We start from the raw sequence: 24,428 nt of genomic DNA on the forward strand, positions 1-24,428 counted from the left end.
GCTTCCGAGGAAGTCGTACGTACTACCGATTCTCGACACAACTTCTTTTGCGTCTACCGTTCTTTCGAAAACTACCAAGTTTGTTAGCCCCAAGGTATGAACCCAGGGTATGAACCACACCCAAGAAATTGATGACCCAATCTCAGGCACCTGATTCCTTGCATCAGTCTCAAATGCTAAAAATGGTGGAAGACCTTATCATGCTGATCAGGGGGAAGCCAAGCCCTTCCAAAAGAAAGAGGTGATCTGTCCCCTGTAGTTTTGTCTGAACAGAAGTCTGATGACTCTGATGCATCTGAATATGTAGACATGCAACCCCATTCTGCTTATGAGGATTCTGATGCTGAGTACTCCATTCCTTTAGCCTCTCCCCCAGAGGTCTTTTCCTTTGGGGAAACCCTTCATACCTTAAGGGAGCATTTCTAATGGGAATGTCAGGACTACCTTCAGTCTAAAAAGGGACTCTGGGAATTCTTAGATTTTCCACAGCACAGACCCCTGACCATTCTACCAGTCCTGGATGTTGTGGAGGATGTTTTCCTGGAATCCAGTTTGACTCCTGACACCCTCCTTCCTGCATTCAGAAAACCAGACAGGTATTAGAGTCCCTGACTCTCAAATTTCTTTTTAAAAATCCTACTGCTTATCCTGAGGTAATTTCTCAAGGTACCAATAAAATACAGCCCCTGCTCGTAAGGTAATGGCACGGCTTGAAATGTAACTTAGAAAACAGCAAAATAACCCAGCAAACTGTGTTGCTGAAATCAATATGAATATTTTATTGCATGTTAGCCAAAGAAAAAAACAAACCGGTTTCAACTAAATTTGTTACATAGCCTTCCTCATTGTTGAAAAGACAGAGACAAATTTCTGTTATGCATGACATCAGCCACAAACTGAATGGTCAAATTGCAAGTGTTCATTAAGTCCACCTAATTTAATTATCTACTTGTCTTTGGGATCAAGAATAGTATGCCAACCAGCTTAATTATTCTGTTGCCTACAATTTTATCTATTACCATAAATCTGAAAGCAGTTGTAGGGTGTATTAGGGAGTGTTTATATAATGCACTACTGGGCTTCTTAGTGTTCGTATCACTGATATGTTCAGATATTATTATTCTCAATGGTCTCGAGGTCTGACCTACATAGAATGCTGAGCAACTGCATGTAGCCAAATAGATCACCAAATCATTACTGCAGTTGGCAGAAAATGTGACATCATATACATTTCCAGAATTTTTACTTGTAAATTGTTTGGACTTCATAATTCTGTTGCAGTGGCTACAGTGACCACAGAGAGAGCACCCAACAAGAGTATCCCCCATTAAAGTTGTTTGTGTGCTGGAAGGTGTAGAGCTTCTGGGCCTTTGTTTATAGTGACTTAGATGTGAACCCAAATTTCTGCCTCTACGAAATGAAAAACGACATTTCTCCTGGAGAAATTGTGATAAGTTATTGTCAGCCAAAAGAATTTTCCAGTGCCTTTGTGTACACTATTAATAAGTATATCTGTATTCCTTCCATATGTGGTGACTAGCCAGAAATCAGGGTTGTTGATTTCCTGTTTCTCCTTATATTTCAAAAGATCGCCTCTATTTAATGTTGTGGCCCAGTTACTTGCACTCAAAACATGTCCCAATTTGTAACCTGTGTCACAAAATCTATTAGTTAGATCTTTCATAGTGTTCATAAGTGGATTGCTGCAAGCAGATGCATATCATTCTTATGAATTGTGACTTTGGAATGTTTCTGGTTATATGAGGTGGATAAAAGCTGGATGCATGGAGAAGGGAATTGTACTGTGGATATTTGCGAAATAACTCGGTTCGTAAAGTATGATCGGTATTTCTGATGATAAGGACATCAAGATATGTGTTTGTTCCAAATTATAATTCACCGTGAATTGTAGGTCCCCTCTATTTTTATTACGATAGCCCAAAATTCAAACAAATCTGCATCCGATCTTCATACCATCCAGCAATCATCCAAAAACCTTCTCCAGTAATTTCTCAAGGGCCTAAAGAAATTAAAGAAACCTCTGCTAAAAATCCCACCCCCACAGACAGGGATTTCCAACCATTAGGCAGATGGGGTGAAAAAGTATACACCTCTGCTACTCTTGCTATCAGAGCACTAAATTGCCAGTTCCATATGCTAAAATTTCAGCAGCATACATTGGAACTCCACAAACAAAAATGTCTTCCTTTCCTGCTTGTGCAGAATCTAAAGAGTTAATGCATTTTGCAAGTCAAGTAACTAAACACACCTTGCACTGGGGTTTTGACACCCTAGCAGCTTCTTGCAGGGCAGCAGTCACCGGTTCTGTCCTTAGAAGGCATACATGGCTTAAGGAACAACCCTTGCCCAGACCATGTCATATCTAAATTGTTGGATACCCCCCTTGTACAAAGACAACTTATTTGGCACTAAGGCAGAAGAGGTCTTACAAAGAGAAGGAAGAAAAAGCAAAATCTATGCAGACAGTTAAGGATTTCTTACAGGTCCAGCCACCCAGGTTCAGCAGGCATTGCCCCTCCAGTTCAGCCCAGACCCAGTGGAAGCAGACCCCCCCCCCCCCAGGCAGCAGCCACAGTGAATGCAGAGATCTAAACAGTGGACTTCCTCCACTTCAAAAACAGGGAGTTCTAAGCCACCCCCTCATGGTAACAACTCACAATGACTCTTCTTCCCCACCCCCTCCCTCTGCCCACCTTCACTTAACTTTAGGAGGAAAACTCTCCTTTCACGCAAGCACCTTGGCCACCATTACCAACGACTGCTGGGTTCTCAACATAGTGTCCCAGGGATACAAATTTTCTTTCCACACCCTTCCAACTCCAAAAGGGTTCCCAGATCTACTTCCAAACCAATGGGCAGAGGCGCAAAATCAAATCCTTCCCTGCCCTCCATGAGGGCAATAGAGCATGTTACTGCAGAACAGAAAGGCCAATGATTCTACTCCGGACTTTTTCTGGTACCCAGAAAAGAGGGCACCTGGAGCCCATCCTCTATCCATTCTAAACACCTTCCTGGTGATCCCAAAATTCAAAATGCTCACCCTCCAGCAGCTGCTACCCATGCTCTCCAAGGATGCTTGGCTAGCCACCCTAGACTTAAAAGAGGCCTACCTACACATTCCTATCAGGGCATCATGCAGGAAATATCTTCGTTTCAGGGCAGGATCTCTGTGCTTCCTTTTGGCTTATCTACTGCTCCCAGAGTTTGCACAAAATGTCTGGCTCTGACCATTGTCTTTTGGAGACAAAGGAATATCCAGATTTACCCATACTTAGATGACTGCCTAATTCAGGCAGACAGCCAGGAAAAGCTGTTTAAGCACCTGGCCTTTGTAAAGTCCCTACTAACTTCCCTAGAGTACGCAATCAACAAAAAGAAATTCAGACAGGTACCCACCCAAAGGATTATATCCCTGGGAGCAAGCCTGGACACAGCATCCTAGATGGCATTACTTACACCAGAAAAGCAAATTGTCCTGATAGCCTATTGCTCTCAACTAGCCACCAGACCCCAGTTATCTGCAAGGAAAATCCTTTAAGCTCTGGAGTTCATGGCATCTTGGATTTTACTCATTCCATATGCCAGACTGCATATGAGGAAACTTCACTGGTATCTAAAAAGCCTTTGGTGTCAACACTCTCAAGACCTGGAGACTCTCATACCCATGATACCTTGGCTCAGAAAAGATTTTCTTTGGTGACCAACAGCATGCTCCCACAACAAGGGACTTTACCCCCCCCCCCCCCCCGGCCGCCCAGACCCTCACCACAGACACATCAGACTATGCCTGGGGTGCACACCTGGACAGCAGGTGCATACAGGACCAGTGCAGACCACAGGAAATCCATCTACACATCAGACAAAAAGAGATGATAGCTGTCCAGCACGCCTTGACAGTTTAAGTCCCTTCTCTCCCCAGGGGCTCTGTTGATCAAAACAGACACCACTGTGATGTGGTGTATCAACAAGCAGGGAGGGACTGGCTCCTACCCTCTATGTAGGCTGGCCATGACCCTTTGGCACACAGCCTCTGCCATGCATCTCCACCTATTAGCAGAATTCCTGCCAGGTTCTCTAAACTCTCTGGCAGACCTCTTAAGTAGAAATCTTATGGAACTACACGAGTGGCAGCTCGACAAAAGAACCTTCACCCTAATAACTCAGAAATGGGTCACCCCAAAGGTCGACCTCTTTGCCTCCCACATCAACCCATCACCTCAGCAAGTTCTACACCAGGGAGATCACTGCATGGCTTGGAAAGTGGATGCCCTGTCCTTCCCCTGGGTCACTCTGTTGGTCTGTTCCTTTTCGCCACTACCTCTCTTCCCCAGGGTACCGCTCAAAATAAAGGAGGTAAAACCAAGGACCATTCTTACTACTCCAGACTGGCCTCGCCAGCACTGGTACCCACTGCTGCGCAGCCTGTCCCCACTGCCACCATGGTATCTCACTCAGATTCCAACCCTCCTGACCCAGAGGGAAGGAGAATTCATGCATCCCCAATTGCAGACCCCCAATTTGGCAGCTTGGCTTATTCCCTAACCCGTGATCAATCTGCCAACCGCAGTAAACAAGTTCTAGATGTTATACGTGAGGCTAGACGTCCTAGCACTAGAAAGTCTTATGCTGACAAATGGAAAAACTTCTGCACCTGGATTCAGGCTAAGGGAGCCAATACGGCACAGCCCTCCCTCCCATCCTGGATGATGTAGCCGACCTGCTACACAGTGGTTTCTTTTTCCTCTGTTAAAATTCATGCCTCTGCTATCTCTCCTCATTTCCCCACTGAGCAGCCCCTTTTCTCTCGCCCTCTGATCAAACAATTCCTAAGAGGAGCTAGCAACTTGAGGCCACCCAGAAGAGCACCAACCCCAGCTTCGGACCTTAACTTTGTGTTGGAAAAGCTCATCCTGCCCCCCCCCCCCTTCGAACCAGCATCTTCAGCACAGCTAAAATTTCTCTCCTGGAAAACAGCTTTCCTTCTGGCCATCACTTCAGCCAGAAGGGTCTCCGAGCTGGAAGCACTCATGGCTGTGGAGCCCTTCATCATCTTCCATGCTGGCAGGGTATCCCTCAGGACTAACCCATCCTTCATGCCCAAGGTGGTGTCCAGTGTGGCTGTCAACCAGTCCATTCATTTGCCCACCTTTTTCCCTAACCCGCAGAACAAGGCTAGGGATCCTGCACTCCCTAGATGTACCTCAGATTCTGTCTAGACAGGACTAAATCCTTCAGAAAGTCTGATCAATTGCTGGTTATCTTTGCTGCAGGGGCAAAGGGCAAAGCCATCTCCAAACAAACCATCTCCAAATGGATAGCACACTACATCCATTTCTGCTACAAGCAACATGGAAAGCCTCCCCCCAAGGGTGTCAGGACTCACACCACCAGAGCAGCCTCCACCTCTGCAGCTTTCCTCAGAGGAGTCCCCACCAGGGACATTCTGGAGGCTGCCACCTGGACATCTGTTCACACCTTTACCAAACATTACCACCTGTCTGTCTTCTCCAAATCCAGGACAGGGTTTGCCACTGCAGTCTTGCAGGACATCGTAGCCAGCCCCTAGTCTCCTTGACTGCCTCCACCCTTTTCCTCAGCTTTGGGAATCGACCCAAATGTGATGACTGCAACAATGAAACACAAAGAACATAGTACAGTTGTGTATACTTACCATAAATGTAGATATTCGAGTATATTCACTGTTGCAGTTCTGGTTTCCCTCCCTCCATCCTCCTCTTCTTTCTTTTCTTTCCTTACAAGGGACATTTTAGTATTTACTTTCTACTGGTGGGGTTATTTCACCAGAACCTGGCTCCCACTTGGGGGCTCCTGACAGGTTAGGACAAGAAAAACTGTTGTAATGACGTTGGCTGCCTTACTTTATACTACTGACGACCTGACATCAGTCCTGAAGCGACAGCAACCGACGCAGAAATACTAAACGTCTGGTGTTCGGGCCGTCCGAGGGCTACCCTGGCAGGGATAACCCAAATGTGATGACTGCAACAGTGAATGCACTCTAACATCTACATTTATGGTAAGTGTACAAAACTGCACTTTCCTTAGAAGAAAATATGTAAGGGGCGGCACATAGACGTCCTCTGGAGTCTCTCACAGAAGACAACAATTTTGATGAGTGAGAAGGATCCCTCCAATCACCACCTGATGATGATTTCCTTTAGCAACATCTTGGAGATTCTGAAACAGAAGGGCGGCTGGTCTTCCCAAGATCCTCTTCCTGAAAAATCTTTGTTCCTGGAGGCTTTTGGCACTGGCCCATCTATGTCTTGTGTGTCCTCCCATCCCAAGTGGGTGAACTGTTGATCTAGTTTCCCGCTGGGCTTAGAACAAATCGGACATTGTCGAGCCTATTCCCAAGTCTCCAGACATATTCTTGGTTCCCTCTTCAGACAGTCCCCACTGGAACAAGGGAGTCCCTGTTGATACCATAGTTGTGGCAGCTGCCACTAAGAAGGAGCTAGCCAAGTTAAGGTCCTTTGTCCATCCACTGAATAAGGGGTCCCGAGCAATGGACAAATTTGGAAAGCACATTTACAGCTCAACCACATTTGCACTGAGGTTGTTAAATTGTCTGACACACATTAGTCGCTTGCAGAGAGATACGATCAAGGTGCTTTCAAACTCTCTCTCAGACCATGTTGATGGGGTATCTAAAGAAGGTTTCTCCTCAACTGGCTACTCTGTTGCCACTGCATCGATGAGGCTGAACTCCCATACAGCAGAGGGTACCTCATGAACAATTGGTTCAGGTGTAGTTGTTGAGAGATGCCTGGATGAGGCTATGGGACTTTGCAGAACCCTTCAAGGTGTCTTTGCTAATGCCCCTTTTGATGGCTCTTCCTTGTTCGGATCATCTGTGATAGACTCACTGACCCTCAGCAAGCAGGAGGGAAACCCTGACTGCCTTTGGAATCATGTTTTCTACTCCTCAGTGTTCATTCTCTAGGAACCAGTGAGGTGGTAAGAAAATCCAGAATTCTCAAGGACCTTTCCAGGACTCTCCTGGACATACTTCTTCCAGAGGCAGAGGAGGAGGTTTCAGTGACAGACTTTGCCACAGAGACGGAGGGGTCTACAAAACCAGGGCTTCAGAGAGACTTTCTCTGATAGGCCCTTTCAGCACTCCTGAATCGTTGCCTGACTGTTGCAGTCAGGGGTTGATTTTTTTGCATTTGGATGCCTGGAAAATATTAAAAGAAATGCATGGGTTCTAAGGATCATGTCCACGGGTTACAACATATCCTTTTCCCTTCCACCTCCTTTCCAGTGGAAGAATCTCCCCGACATTCCACCCAGTGAGAGGAAATCTGCAGCTCAAGAAATTTACAAACTGCTACAAAAAAAGAGTCATCCTGGAGGTCCCACCTGAACAGATTAGGATTCAGAACTTACTCTTGCTTCTTTTTAGTGCCAAGGAAAACAGGGGAACCAAGACCATTTTTCGATCTAAGCAGTTTGAATCTGTTTGCAAAGAAGTCAAAGTTCCGAAACACTACAGTTCAGTCCATCCTACTTCTTTTTCACAAGGATGATTGGATATGCTGTATATATCTCCAGTATTTGTACTATCACATCAAAATGGACAGGTGCTCCAGGAGACTCCTGTGCTTTCAGCTGGGAGCCACTCACTACCAAGAGCACACTGCCCTTTGGACTCACCACAGCCCTCAAGCAATTCATGAAATGCATGGCAGTTGTGGCAGCTCACTTGAGACTCAAAGGATTCCAAGTATTTCCCTATATAGACTAGTGTCTCCTCGCCCCCTAAACCAGGCATCAACTTCTACAAGCCAGTGATTACTTGTTTCATATCTCGAATTCCCTAGGCATTACAGCAAACCTTGTCAAATTAAAGCTGACTCTTGTACAGACTGGAATTTATATTAACTCAGTTGGATTCTGTGACTCAAGTGGCATCATTACCTTTTCGTTGCATAACATCATTGAGAAGTCGGGTACGGGACTTACTGTCTCTTCATTCCCTCCAGCAAAACTAGTGTTACAAGCTCTTGCATCAATGTCTGCTGCCATTCTTCTAGTCTTTCTTGGCCCCCTGGTCTCCTCTATGCTTACCCCCCCCCCCCCTTCCGCTGATCCTAAAATTTTTACCGAAAGTAAGCAGGCTGAAGAGTTCAGTCATCCTCATTGTCCCCTTCTGGCCTTGACAAGGTATGGTTACCTTTCCTCTGGTCTCTCTTGAAATATTCTCCATGGATGCTGGAGCTCACTCAGGATCTCTTAGCTCATCAATCAGAGTCAACATCACAGTCTCCACACTTTCAAACTCACTGCATGGTTTCTCCACTTCCGGTGTTAGTAAAATGGTCCAGGCTTGCTTCTTCGGTTCGTGACATTATCTTGGCCTCTCAGAAGGCCTCCACCAAGAAAGTCTACAGAAGCAAATGGAAAAAATTTGTATTTGGCCATCCAATCAGAATATTGACCCTTTTTCAGCACTTAATTCAATTTTTCTTTTTATCACGACTCCATATCCAACTTCCACACTGAAAATGAATCATTATCCATGGCGTCTTCCAGATTATGCAAGGCTTTGATATAGGGAACCTTCCACTTTAGACCTTCAATAAAGGATCACTCCCCTCCTTGGGATTTGACGGTGGTCCTTCAAGATTCAACTCAGAAACCTGAACCAGAATGTAAGAAAATACCACTGTTGTTGGTGGGTCTTGATGCAGAGAAAGCATTTGACAGAGTAAGCTGTGACTTTATGGGCAGGGCAATGGAAGGATTTACTTTCCCTGATAAAATGGTAAGGTTGATTAGGCGGATATATGAGTGATCAGAGGTGAGGTGGGTTCCTCCCTGATCATTTCTGCTTGAGCATAGGAAACAGGTAGGTTGTCTTCTTTTCTCTATGTTGTTTGCATTATTTTTAAAACCATTGACAAAGAAAATAAAGGATCCAGAAATTCCAAGATATAATTGATAAAATAAGAAAAGCTGGGATTACCTGATTTGAAGCAGTATTTCAGAACTAGACATTAAGGGTCCTTATAGATAGCACAAGTAGCAGAAACCTGTAATTCAAAGTGGAAAGGGATGATGATGATGATGAAATGGGAGGATGCTCAAGAAATCGTGACAGTGGGATTTTGGATGCAGACCTTTAAGGAGAATAACAATAATCATACAGAATATTACATTCATAAAGCAACAGAAGGTATTCTAAGAACTAAGCCAACAAGGGGAATGGAGAAAGGAGACCCTGCTGTTAGGGATGACTGCAATTAGGATACAGACAATAGGAAGAGGGAGCTTGAATTTATTGGAGAAAACTGGCAAAGGAACCAAGGTACTGTAAGCAAGTAAATAGAGAGGAAAAAGTAATAGAATGGGAAGATGCCTAGACTGTATTTGAACTACAGGTTAGAGATTGCCTTCCCTATCAAGGATTGATATCACAATATAGGCAAAGGTAAAAAAATGGCGGGGGGAGGGGGGCTTCCTGAATGAAAGTCCAGCACTGCTAGAGTTTTTATTAGAATCTGAAACAGAAACTGCTGTTAAAAAGGAATAATTAGTAGAGCATATAAAATATTGTATGTTAACTATAAGAGTCGATTAGAGGAGGTTAGAAAGGATTGGTGAAGAGAGCTTGGATAAGTAATTCACAAACAATGGGGGGGATATGTGTTTGTCTCCCAAATATGCAACAAAATCTAGAAGATTTAGGATTTTTGCTTCAAAATGTTTACATAGATATTTTTATACCCCAAATAGACTGGCGAATTTTTCCTATGGTAGACAGCAAATGTTGAAGGTGTGATGGAGAAGAGGTAATTGGGAACACATTTTCTTGGAGTGTAATGAGTTGGCAGACTTTAAAGGTTCCCCGCAGAAAACTCCATCAGAGATACTGGGTGAGCAAATTGGTGTAGCTAGGGAAAATAATTTTCTAATACTTGGAATTGCCTAGACATGGTAAGGCCTTGCTGAATCTAATTATGGTGGCTGCCAAAAGGCAGTTACTAGAAAATGTAAATCAATGTCTAAGCCAACTTTACTAGAAGTTGTGAATATAGTAACAGAGATACAGCAACTGGAATTGGGTTCTTTAGAAAGGGGTAGGAGCAAATTACATAGTAAAAAATGGGAATTGTGAGAACAATACGTACAGGGGAGGAATGAGGTTTAAAAGAAGGCATGTTTTGAATGAGTTATGTAATGTTTGACTGACAGTGATTGGATAGATTATAAATGATGTATAATGTTTGCAAATAAAAATATTTCAGTATGGTTTGTGATGTAAAATGCTTGCAACTTGTCGTAAGTGATAATTTAATAGAGATGTTTCTTGTCTAAAAAAGAAATCGTTTCTCCGTTTTTGTATTATCTTTTGTTTGTCTTCCCACTTATATTCTTAGCTGTTGTGACAAAAGTCTTCTTAATCCATACTCCTAAATACCTCATCTTTGTGATTCCTATAAGTAACGGTATTGCTGAACCAATTTTTTTTTGTGGGTTCATAATTTACTGCTATAGCCTTTGTTGTATCGTCTTTAATTTTGGGTCCTGCCAGCATGGACAGCATTGGTTTGGAAGGGTTGATGGCAGTGGAACGTTGTATCTGAAGTTGTCAGTTTTCATGTAATCCTCAGTGGGTGATTTGGTTTTGATCTTGGAACGGACTTAGCCACTTTGCTAAAGCTTCGTAGACACCTAAAACTCTTGCGCTTCCCCCTTTACCCATAATGCACCTGATTGAATACCCCAGATCTCATTTGCCACTTTCAGCTTCAGATGTGATTCTTGCCTTCACTTTCGAGCTTTATTCAGATAAGTGAATTTTTGGATGGTTTTTCTTCATATTTTTCTCCCCCCCCTTTCTAAGTGCTTTCCTGTTTAGTTCTATCACACTATTCTTCATCCACTCTTTCATACTTTTTAGTACTTCTCAGATACTATTGCTAGAATCTACCCTATACCCTTGTGGTAGTCACTGTTACATACTATAGCTGGTATTCAGTTTCCTTTTTCTTCCCTTTTCCTTTTGTTTAAAAAAATAAAATAAAGTGAAATATATAGTCTATATCTTGACATTCTTTCTTCCTGTTGTGTGTTTGCTGTTTCTATCTGCTTGTGTGCTTGTCTTTTGACTTGTCTTTCCCATGCTTGTCATGGCAGACAGAGAGAGAGAGCGAGAGAAACCCCTTGCTGATTTTAAAAGGTGTGCGAAGTGTTCTCACAAGACACTTTATTCCGATCAGCACTTGCTTTGTTTTGTTTAGGTCCCTTCCGCTTACAAGATTGTTACATCTGCTACTCCTTTAGCCACAGGGCTGTAGTGGAGCGCAGAAATAAGTTGATTCTGAAAGGCGTACTCCCCTCTTCCTTCAGTGAGGCTGTGTTTGGGTCACCCTCCAAAAATTCTATGAAACAAAAATCCGAATCTTCTAGGTCCAGTTCAGCTTCCTGCTCCCCTTCTTTGAGATCCTCCGAGGCAAAAAAAAAAAAAAAAAAAAAAAAACTGAGCTCCTCTGTGCCAATGTATTTCTCTGCTTTGAACATGAAGAAACCAAAACTGTCATTTCCACTTCCTCTATCGGAAGCCACAACTAAACAGATGTCGCCATCAGTTTCTTTGGCCCCATCTTCAAAGAAATTAATGCCTTTAACACTGTCGGCTTCAGTGCTGACTAGAGAATTTATAACTATAACCAGGTCCAGGTATCAGTTGACCCTTTTCTGGATCCACTGACATCCTTCTTCCTGGATCAACCTTCTCCTGCCAAAGTCCACTTGCTCTTCCAGAAGCTTTGCTGAGGAAGAGTTGGAAAGAGTAGTGACAAAGATTCTTTGGCAGCAAGGAGTAACTGGGACCTCTAGGCCTCCTACCCCGTCAGGTCAGGGACCTTTTGCTTCCACCCCTCCAAGCATCTTTCTTCCTCTGACTACTGTAAGTTCAGGGACCTCGGTTCCGAGTTGCCTGTTACAGACCATCAGTTTAGAAGTGGTCCTCTTCTTTGGCACCTGTTGTAACTCTGAGTTCCCCAGCTCGGTCGGAACCGGAAACCTCCCAGAGCCGTACCAGCTCTGCATGTTTCCCAGGAGTTTGATTCTACCCAAGTTTTCTTGGAATTGTCTCTTCTCCTCAAAGCCTCAGCACAGATCAGCTCGCCTCCGGCTTTCAGACACATCTGCCCTGGGTGAGGGGACACTGTGGGTGCCATCCACTATTCTTTTGGGCTCATATTCCTTTCCTACAGTGGACGGATCAGCCTTTGAAGCAATGCAGAGGGGCTTGGCTGCTCCAAGACATCAGTTGGTCCTTCCTCCCTCTGAACATCCCGCCAAGTCACTCCTTGCTCCAGAGCCTCACCTGGCTCCTGTAGCTGGACAGCTGGTGTCAAGGCCTCATGTGACCCCACACTTGGGAATGGCTTCTTTTAACATCTCTTTAGAGCTTCCCACTGAGGAGGTTCCTTGTAAGAACTGTAAGAGGAAACGCATTGATTCCCCTAAATAATTATGTACTGAAGAGACAGGTTTTGAGAAGGGCAAAGGATCCCCACAATCTCCCCTGAAGATGTTTCCTTTGGAGACATCCTGGAAATTTTGAAAAGAGGGGGGTGGTTGGCAGTCAAGAAATTTTGCGTTGGAGTAATCTGCGTAACTGCAGACCTTTGGTACCCGACCATGCAACTCCTGGGTAACCCCGCCCACTGACGAACTCATTGAGTTGATCTCTCAGTAGGCGTGAAAGGCCAATCTACTACTTACTACTGAGCCAATCCCCTGGAGACCAGACAAAATTATTACTGCACCTTAAGTCGGATGCTTCTGGACCAGGGGCTTACCAGTAGATGTCATGGTTGTGGCAGCTGCCACCAAAAAGGAACTGGCAGATGTGAGATTTCCAGTATTCATCCTCATATCAAAGAGTCCTGGATGATGGATAGACCAGGGAAGCAAATGTATGCCTCATCGACCTTTTGCCTATGGTCTTTGAATTATCTGGCACATTTTATGAGGTTGGCGAGGGATCTGATTCAAGAGCTCTCAGATACTGTTTTAGGAGCCATTTCAGAAAATGTCTGGGAATCTGTGACTTCTCAGCTGACCACTCTGACTTCCATTTACAACTTGTCCATGAGGCTCATCTCACACACAGCTGAAGGGACGACAAGAGCTATTGGTTCAGGCATAGCCTTAATGAGACATGCCTAGATGCATATGTTTGACTTCGTGGAACCCTTCAGGTCTATGTTTGTCAGTGCTCCTTTTGACTACACCTCTTTATTTGGGCCCAAAGTAAGACGCACTTTCTAGGTGTGAGAAGGTTGGAAAGACTTTCTGCAGTGGGCATATGTTTTTCCACCCCTCAGAGACCCTTTTTCGAGAAACCAACTTACTGGTGGAAAAATGTGGTTCAGAATGTCCTGAGGGTCCTTTCCTGACAAATGTAGTGACAGCTCCCCCAGGGGCAGAGGGGAGAAGCTCCAATGGAAGACGCTGCACTTGTGGCAGATGGGGTCTGCAAAACCATGGTTTCCAAGATTCTTTTTTTGGTAAACATTTCAAATGTTCCTAAACGGAGGCCAGATTGCCTTCCTCTGGAGGTAGTTGGGGGTTGTTTTTCTGTGCACCAGAGAGCTTGACTACAGATAACTTCTGGCATATGGGTACAGGGAATTATATCCAGAGGTTATATTATATCCTTTTCAATCACTCTGTCCTCCTTCCAAAAAAAATCCTTAATGTTCTACCCAATCAAAGGGATGAAGCAGCCCTAGAAATACAAAAGCTGCTAGAAAAGCGAGCCATCCAAGAAGTCCCCCAGACCAGATAGAATCTGGATTTTACTCAAGATTCTCTTTAGTGCCAAAAAAGACAGGGAACTGGAAACTTATTCTAGATCTCCGCAAATTAAACAAATTGGTTTGTTGAAACAGAGTCTGAATGGTCACGGTTCAGTCCATTCTTCTGTTTTTGGAAAAGGACAACTGGATGTGCTGCATAGATCTCCAAGTCATGTACTATCATACAAAAATGTACAGGTGGTCCAGGAGGTTTTTACACTTCTGGCTGGAAGACAGTCACTTCCAATTCAGAGTACTGCCCTTTGGTCTCACCACAGCCCCCAGGGTGTTCAAATGCATGGCAGTAGTAGCAGCTCACTTGAGACTGCACGGATTCCACGTGTTTCCATATTTAGATGATTGTCTCATCACTGCCACCAAGCATCAACTCGTAAAAGCCAGAAAAAAGGTCCTTCAAACTTGCTCCTTTTTGGGGATAACAGTCGCCTATGAAAAATGTCATCTGGAACCTACCCAAGCTGTAGAATTCATAGGTGCTATGTTAAATACAAAAACCACCATAGCCGCCTTCTTATGCAACGATTTCTGACAGTTTAAAAACAAGTCCCGACCATATTTGGCAGAAACAAAGTACCTGCCAAATTTGTCCTCCGAACTTTAAGCTTCATGCCGGCAACAATACCTCTTGTACCCCTGGCCACATACCATATGCGAATTGCACAGTGGTTGCTTGCAGCACAATGGTCAATACTTTCCCATCTCATGTACACTCCAGTTTCCATCACTAATGCTTGCAAGAAAGATCTAGCATGGTGGACTTGTTCAGAGCAGATTCTATTTGGACGTCCCTTTTCTCTCCCTCAGCCCAAGGCCACAGTGAACATGGATGCTTCCCTGCTGGGGTGGGGGGCTTTCTGGTGGAAAACCGTCCAAGGCACTTGGTCTCCGATAGAGGCCTCATTACACATCAGTGGTTTAGAGACAAGGCAGTGCTTTTGGCGTTGCAAGTGTTTCAGGATGCTCTCCCCTCCAGAATGATTGCAGTTCAAATAGACATCATTTCAGTAGTCTGGTATATCAACAAACAAGGAGGAACCAGGTCTTGCCCACTATGTCGAGAAGCTCTAAGAGTGTGGCAGTTGGTGAGCTCATCTAACCACTTTCTCAACGCACATTCTGGGAAAGTCCAGTGTGATAGCAGACAAAATTAAGCAGGTCCGTTCTCCTACTGCATGAGTGGTCCCTCAGTGTGTCGGAGAGAACTTTTTGAACATGGGGCCAGCCTTGCGAACTTTTTGCCTCTCCCCTAAAAAACAAATGCAGCAGCTATTTTTGCCATGCTCCTGCCAGTGGGAGAAGTCCTGCAGGATGCTCTTCTTTGCATTTGGCACCCCGGTCTTTTTTTCCACCAATACCTTTGATTCCCAAATTTCTGCAGAAAGTCATCTTCGTAGCCCCCTTTTGGCCTCTACAGATTCGGTTCCCTTTCCTTTGGCCTCACCTAATCAAACAACCTTGGATCCTGGATCCATTTCCAGATCTCCTGTCTCATCTGACAGGCATGGTTCACCCCGACATTCACAATCTCAGGCTGACTGCTTGATTTCTTCACTTCCAGTAGTAGCCAGACAACCTATGCTCTCATCTCTTGTTCAACATATACTGCCTTCCTCTCTCATAAGCTGTTCACATAAAAACTGTATTCTAGTAAATGGAAAAATGTGTTCATTGGGCTCTGCAGACCAATATTGAACCCCTTTCTGCCCCAATTCATGAAATACTTCGATTTTTAGCATCGCTTTTTGATAAGGAGGCCTCTGCTTCCACCATCATAGTCCAGCTAGCAACCAACTCCAACTTCCATGCAGTCTTCCAAGCGTCTTCAGTAGCATCTCACAAACTCTGTAAGGTTGCCTTGAAGCGTGCTCTTATGTTACAATCTCCTTTCAAATACCCTTGGGACCTCAACTTAGTCTTACAAGCAATTACCCAGCGACCTTTTGAACCAACCCATGATTGTGATATTAAGTTCCTTTACTGGAAGACTATTCTGTTGGTAGGGCTCACTCCTGCTAGAATTATTGCAGAGATTCATGCCCTATCCTCTAAACTCCCATATCTAGTCTTTCACAGGGATAGAGTTTCACTCAGAACCAACCCTTCTTTCCTCCCAAAAGTGGTTTCTGAGAAGAGTATAAATCAGTGTATTAACTTGCCAGTATTCTTCCCAAACTATTCTAACAAAGGAGAGTATTGTTTACATTCTTTGGATGTACATAGACATTTACATTTCTTCTTACACAGGACAAAAGACCAGAAAATCGGACCATCTTTTTATCTCCACCTCACATTCCAAATTGGAAACAGCTGTATCCAAAGTCACGTTAGTGAAATGGCTAGCTTAACTATATTTCCTTTTTCTACTCCAAGTCAGGTGTTGCACTTTCAGAACCCCACATAGGCTCATTCTATAAGGGCTGTAGCTACTTCAGCCATTTTGCATGCTTGAACATCCGTGGACGGTATATATGCATCAGCAACATGGGCTAAACCCCATACCTCTATCACTCATTACAAAATTGGTCTCCAGGGGTAGAGCATCATTTGGCTCAGTGGTACTTTGGAACATCCTTAGTCCACCTGAGAAACAAGGTAGCTGGGGACCCTGTCCCATCCATTGCGGATTGTATGAAAATTGACAACTTCAGATGAAGAAGTTATGTACTCACCATAACATTCCATCTGAGTTGTCGATTTTCACGTACCCTCAACTCCCCACCCTGCAACCACCTACGTAATTGTTTTGTTAGAACGAGTGGTCTCTACCCTGTTTCACAGTCTGGCTTATTGTGACAGTTGTGACGGACCCAGACATAGTCTTCATTGGGATTTTGGAAATTTCCTTTCCATACGCTTTGTCTAATTATTCTGTCAGTAAACTTGATCTGAGATATTCAGCCAGGTGCATTATGGGTAAAGGGGGGCGTTCAAGAGTTTTAGATGTCCACAAGCTTTAGCAAATGGCTGAGTCGATTCTGATGGATTGGAACCGAACCAATCTATTGAGGATACATGAAAATTGGCAACTCAGATGGAACATTATGGTGAGTACGTAACTTTTTTTTATAGTATGGCTTGTTTGAAGTATTATATCTGCATGGATAAGCATACATTTGAGGAAGATGTACCATTTTCTCATAAACTGTACATCAGCAGCCTCGGGTCTTAACAGCAATATATGTGTACTTTTGTGACTTGAGTAATCCTGTGCTTTACATTTAGTAAGCTGAGGATCTGATCAGATGAGGATTGTTTAGAATGGAAGTAGTTTTGTGTCTTAAGACAGCAAGCAGGCAGCTTATCTGAAGTTGGTCATTAGAAAGACATGAAGGTAAAACAGAGAATAAAAGTCTCTGCATTAAAAATGTTCAGTGGTAATTTGCATCTACATTTGATTATTAAATTAATATTTGCCCTTTTTTTTTTTTTTTTAGATGCCACAGCTAAAGCCTGAATCTATAAGCATGACTGGTTTAAACCTTTTCCAGCATTTATGCAGTTTGGCTCGTCTTGCTACTAGTTCTTATGATGGTGGCTCAAATTCTGAGGTAAATGTAGAATGCAAACTAGATTATAACTTTGAAATCCTTTGTTGTTTGTATAGGTAATATGTCTCCTCTGCACCATTTTGTGTTGTATTTTTTTAAACTGTTACACTGGTATTTAGAGAATAAATTGAACAGATGGGCTTATTTGAAGTTCTGGTATTTTTACTAACTTTATTGAGCGCCTTTGCAGACAAGCTTCATGGCCTGCACTTTGTTTTTCAGCTGTCCCTTCTCCCCAATCTTATTATTGTGGTGGTCCAATGTAGCTCTCATTGTTATTGTTCCTTTAGCCCATCATCCCATTTCCCCTTAAATTTGCCTAGGCTTCCTACTGAGTACTCCCACATACATGTACCATCATCACTGTGATGTTGGTAAGACCCATTTCTTGATTATCTGTAAGTTGCTGGGGAGAGCTCTGAGGGCTACTGAAATTACGTAGTAGTCAAAGTTACTTTGTCCTAGTGGAGTTCTGATATGGTACTATGGTGTTAACAAGCAGCTTTTAACTCCTAGCCTTAAGACCATTGTTAAGGTTAAATTGTAATTTTCTGCATTAATTCAGGATCTGTGCGACTCAAGTACATGCTATAAACAGCTGTACACCACTCTAAAGGGAAACTAAATTAAAAAAAAAGCAACAACTCATTTGAAAAAGATCTTTAAGGACCGAGCATATCTCATTGACCATATGGTTTAATTGCAGAATGGCAAAGAAAAGAATAAATGTGGGCAAAACATGGATTCAGCAGCTGTAGAGGAAAATAATGACAGTGTCTTCATGAAATAATGAAGAAAAGTGGGACATTGGAATATGATGTGAGACTTGAGACTGAAGGCATCATGTCCAAGTGTTCAGACTTGATACATATGAAGCTTAAAATAAAATTTGTTGTATGGAAACAAAACAAGAACCACCCGTGATGAATCTGTAGAAGTGGAGGACTTGATTTCCCAGGCATCACAGAAAAATCTTAGTTTTTTTTACTGAGAGAAATCCCTCAGAAATTGATGGGGTTGCACTCAAAGGACATGCTACTGATGAGGGCTCCCCAAATGTACATGCTTGGCAGCACACAGATGAAGAAACAACCTAAATTTGTTTTAGTTGCACTCCAGACGTATGGAAGAACAGATCCTAACAAAGTTGTCAAATAGGCAGGCTTCTAAAACTGGAAGAAGCCTGCATGCTCACAAAGATCAGAGGTAATTGCTAGGCTGTCTGTTAGGGGCCTAGCTGGGCTTCTCAAATGAATCTGACATGTTTTGATACCCTAGGGTTATTTTAAGGGATTATAGGTAAGCTTCGGTATGGGTGATGAGACATTTGCAAGGCTGTCTCTGTATACTAGAGGCATATGTGCCAGACGTGGGGTAAATTTCTGACTCCCCATCTACTGGTCCAACTTTGGCTTGAATTGCGTTGGTGAAGAGCTCTGCTTCACATGGTTGGGAAGCCTGCTCCAGAGAAGGGTACACATAGACGTCCTTCCAACATGTCGTTTTTATTTTGCAGCCAAGATTTAGATCCCTTGATCAGGTTAATTCTGTTGTTTGTTTTGCAGATATGCAGTGGGTCCATCTAATCAAGATCAGAGTATACTTTGTAGGCCAGACATAAATCATCTCTCAGCAGTCTGTAAGAAATAGAGTGCAGGGATATTGGTTCATAGGTGGCAATAAATCTCAGCATTTACTCGGTGCACAGACTGATAATTTATTTCAGTAGTTGCCAGGTTCTTAAGTCCAAGGCTTGCATTCCGGAAGCGTCTGTGCTTCTATGGAAGTGGCAAGATAAAGGAAAAATGCCAGAAAAAGAACTGTATAATAGCACTCCTTTTAATAATGGAAGAGAATTTCTTCAGTAGAAGAGCTTAATTTTCAAGCTGATAATTTTTATGATAGTATATTTAATGTTATAACAAAAGTATGTCTCTTGAATAAATAGGCTTACTCAGAATTGTTTTGTAAGCGGTACTTAGGTTAAAAATATGTTTGTAAGGCTGCTCTGGGTTATCTATGTGAAAAAGCTATAGGATAGTAATCCATGCACTAGTATTCAGTACAGAATTAAGAATCACTGGTCCCGTAGAATCTCGAGTCATTTCAGGGGCAGATTGCATGGTTAAGATGGTGACTAGCTAGCAGCTTCTGTAATCTGCTTACCAAAGGGCTTCAAATTGGCAAGTTAGACCAGGTAACATCATTCTGAAAAGGGGCCTGAAGAAGTTTGTCTAAAAAAAATCTTTTGTTTTTCAGAATTCATGTAAAAAAATCTAAGTTGGAAAGACTACAGAATGGGCCATCTATAATCCAACTCTCATGATTCCTCAGATAACAGGGAACTGCAAGCCCTACATTCAGACATGCAAGATTTCTGCGCAAAAATGGACACGCTTGATATAAAATGAGATAGAGTAAAGGATGAGTGTAGTCAAAATAGTCAAAGGAAGAGTGCAAAAAAAAAATGACTTGAGACTCTGTTAAGCAGCAAGGTTCCAAAGTAAATGGTATAGATGTTTTAAGTGACATTGATGGACAAGTAGGTGGGTGGCCGAATAATTGTTTCGTCCACTCTGCAGAATGCATGTTAAAAAAATATATATATATATATATATATATATATATATATATATATATATATATATATATATTTTATTTATTTTATTTATTTTACATTTGTTGACCGGGATGGTCCGACTGGATACATGTCCATTTTCAGCGGAGGCCCGGGGAGAAAAGCTCCACAGAGAAAAAAGTTACACTTTCATTTATATACAGATAAGTACACTACCTAATGCAAATACATAAAAATTCGAGGTTCACATAAACAGAATCAGTGATACACATAAATATATATCAGTGTGAAAGCCTATAGTATGAGCCATCAACTCTCAAGATTCCTCTGTGAAAAAAGGAACTACAAGCTTTACTTTCAAACATGGAAAACCTGTGCATAAAAATGCACAAGTTTGATATGGAAATAGATACAATGAAGGAAAACTGCATAAAACAAATTGTCTTGATAGGAAATGTTAAGCAACAAAATTTCCAAGTAAATGTCATAGATGTTTTAAATGACAATGAAGGAAGGTTGGTGAAGGAGAAAACAAAATTTAATTTCTTCTAAAACAAACAAAAAAAAAATGTACTAGTAGAAAATTGATGACTTGGTGAACATATTGAGAAGAAATAACAAGTAAATGTATGGAATACCAAAAAAAAAGATAAGAATAAATCAAACTCCGTAACATGGTGAACACCAAAAATAAACTTACCTGAAGCCTTATTGGCATATAGAAATCTCAGAGATCACTGAATTTTCCTCTGACAATAAAAAGAAACTTTCAGGATCAGTTGTTAAATGTATTTCTGTTCAAGATAAACATTTAAAATTAAAAACAACTTGGACAAATTCACCCCCCTAAAATAAGTGACATTATGTTCAGATTTGATGATGAAGGCTGTTCACAAGCAGTGATAAGAAGTAAAACATGCATTGCATTAATAAAAGAACTAAAAAGGCAGATACCTTTAATATTTTCTGCAAAAATGAAAATTGTCACAGAGGTTCAATAGATAATTGACTCACTTGATCATGTTGTGTCTTAGATCAAAATAATGGGTCTATATTAAAAGATCGAATGTTTAGTTGATCAAACACCTAAACATCGAACTTGTAATATCGAAAGCAAAAAACATCAAACGGCCGATTTAACGCAGGGAAAGATTTCCCTGGGCCGTTCGCGGGTTTTGCCATTTTTGTCTACTGTAGACCGATCTCAGAGTTGGTATATTTAGTTAGGGGGGCGGGGGCACAGCCCCCCACTTAGTTTGGGTGTAAAGTTATTTTTTTTTATTTTCATGGCCAACTGACGTCTTTCCCTGTGCCGTTCAATGTTTTTAGGTTGGATATTACAAGTTCGATGTTTAGGTGTTCAATCACCTAAACATTCGATCTTGTAATATAGACCCCAAAGTAACAGCATTTTGGAATATTAGGAAAAAATTAAACCGAGCTCTGCTACTTTAAAAAAGTAACTTGATCAGAGTGCCTGGAAAACCTAAAGAAAAAAAAATGAAGGACAGATAGTTATTATCTCAATTTCTTTGCATGCATTAATTTCACATATCTGCTTGTTTGTGATGGACTATGCAAAGTTAGTAGTACGTGCAAGATTTTATCACATGATAGTTTTATTTTTAAATCCAACATTTAAAGAGTTTACGGTAACAAATCTTAACATGTTGTTTATCTTCTACTCTGAAAGTACATTCAAATGTATGTGTGTGTATGCCTGTATCTCTCTATATGTGTGTATATATAATCTTGCACAACGGGTGGGGCATATGTGCAGTTTGTTCTGAATTAGATGTTAGACAAATTCATTGTGCTAATTTCTTTCTAGTGTCCATGAGTTTGAATATTGGATTTGAAAATTGGGTCAGCATGAGTAATTGGTTCAGAATCAGCATCAACAGTAGGCTTTGATAATGGATTTGACATTTGTTTTACTGTCTGCTATGTTTTTGTGTGTAGACATTGATGATGTAAGGAGAGTAAGATGCAGTGTCAGGAGACATTTAAGAGTTTAGATAACCCTTTTGACTTATGGGGCCCTTCTTTCATCTATTTTGAGCTGGTGTGACAGGTTCAGCCTGAATGGAGCTGTTGCCTTAATGTGTATCCTCTTGCTTATTTCGAATGTGCCAAATCAACTTATTTTTGCCTTTGCAGCTGTTCAAACTGAGACTTTTTATGAGTAAAAGTTAGATTTTCTAGTCCTACAACATCCTGGATAGGTGACTGTTTTAGAGAGGAGACGCAAAGATATAAAATTAGGTATCAAGTGCATTGATGTCATGCTCACCAAGTGCTCATCAGGAAATAGTAACTTTTTTAGTAAAATGAAGTACCAAGATGCAAATGTCTGTATATGATAAATAATTTTTCATATACTGCTATATTTTTCTTATAATGTGGACTTTGCTTTACACGTTTCACTTACAAATAATGGGCTTTGAAAGAAACTTTGCACAAAATCAAAAAGGAGCATAACAATACACAATATTTGATTACTATGTACACCAGTTGTTAACAACAACAAAAATTGTACAGCAGTAATGAAAAAGAAGGTAAAGAATTCTTAGCTTCAGTAATCATTGCCATGGCAAATGTAAGTAATGCTGTGACAATTACTTATTTTAATAACTAATATAATACTTTGTACATATATATATATATATATATATATATATATATATATATATGTATATATATATATATGTATATATATATATATATATATATATATATATATATATATGTTATAAAATAAAGTGTGCGTCTTCTGGCTTAGTTACTCAACAATTTATTTATATGACATTTGTTAACCATGTTGGTCCAACTGAGCTAGAATCCCATTTTCAGTGGATACCTGAGGAGAAAAGCTCCAGGACATTTCATATAAATATTTGTAGAACATGTAAGTTATACAATATAGTAAAAAGTAAAACATAGAATAAGCGCAAAAGTTAAGCAAAAACAATTCATAATAAACAAGTAGAATGAGCTCAATTTAACAGGATGTGGCAATTTCAAATGTGCACAGTATGTCTTACAGATGAGGCATGGAATGTTCTATATAAGGGCAGGCTGGAGTCAGTGTGCTATTAGAGTGACAATATCTACACAAATTGATGAACTACATACATAATTACATTGTATTTAGTTGTAGTGGATACATAGTAGTCATACTACTACTTGAGAAGAGCTGCTTAAAATTGTGAGAAAGGCAGATTCAAAGAAAAGTAGCCATAAGTTATTAGAGAGGAAGAGAAAAATGAGTTAAGGGAAGAGAGGAAAGGTCGGTGAGATTGGAGGGTTCATGTAGGCTCCTGGCAAGGCCAGATCCATGAGCTAAAGAGAAAAAGTATCTTAATTTAAGGTATATGTCTGTAATCATGAGCAGCAAGAGTTATTATTTTAGAGGCTGCTAAATATTTCATGCATATTAAAAACTGTTTTTTAACTAAATATCAATTTAATCTTTATAATTGTGCTTTCACTGAGCATCATCTGGTCAACTAGCTGAGCATTTAGTAGTCTTATTTTTTAAAAACTTCATGTGTCATATTAAAATTTGATAGTTCTAGTGTTATGTCCTTATTTAGTGCTGACATATAAGTAATCGGATAAACTGTGCTTGATTATCATAACATAATTTCCTAGGTTGTTAGAAATGTTTAACAACCTTTCATTCCGTGGGATTTTAATAATCAACTTTTGTTTTTTGTGCCTTGACATATGGAGTTTATTTTATTGTTTTAAAATGATATTACTAATTTTATTTTCCAATAGAACATAGAAATTCTTGTAGTGATTAGCATTCAGCAACATTTTCTCTTATAAGTATGGAGGCTAAAATTACTCTGATTTATGTAGTTGGATACACCATAAAGTGTTACTTAAGGGGTTATTAGTCCTATATTAAGAATCTCATGCTGTACCAAGAATTAAATAAGTGCAGTATATCAACAGACAGAGAATCTGATACATCTTGTACCCGTATAGTCAAGTATGCTCACTTGCAGCAAAATAAGTTTAAACATGCCTTAAAATAAGATTTATAGGTTTTATATAACAACTTTATTGAGAAGTTAATGTCAAGTTCATTCAGATCACATAGCTTGTGTATTTGGATAGCTATGATAGTCATTTTATGAATTAATGTAATTAATATTAGATTAGATAGTTTGATTGTTAGGGGAATAGCAGTTTATTACTTAGATTAGTATTTCTAATATCCATGTTTGATAGACAATGTTTGTAAACATGGCTATTAATTAAAAAGGGAAACAACGTTTGTTGCTTATATAATGCAAAAAATACAGCAGTGTAATCATCTAACACTGCCATAAGTTTTATTGATGTTCACTGAAAAATCTAAGCTTACACAGTATTCAAAATAGATGCTTGCACTAAAATTTCTATCAT

At 41.0% G+C, this 24,428-nt stretch overlaps 1 protein-coding gene across 1 annotated transcript in view; it reads left to right on the plus strand.

Moving 5' to 3' along the window:
• The window catches only part of USP34 (ubiquitin specific peptidase 34), a gene marked incomplete in the record, with an annotated part of 5,849,982 nt that overhangs the window by 2,307,278 nt on the left and 3,518,276 nt on the right, over positions 1–24,428 (plus strand). The window contains 1 exon segment of the mRNA XM_044061224.1: positions 17,318–17,431. Coding sequence (XP_043917159.1) covers positions 17,318–17,431 — 114 coding nt within the window.

Source organism: Protopterus annectens, chromosome 1.part0 (genome assembly GCF_019279795.1).
Source record: "Protopterus annectens isolate FY-2018-M chromosome 1.part0, PAN1.0, whole genome shotgun sequence".
NCBI classification, from domain to species: Eukaryota; Metazoa; Chordata; order Ceratodontiformes; family Protopteridae; genus Protopterus; species Protopterus annectens.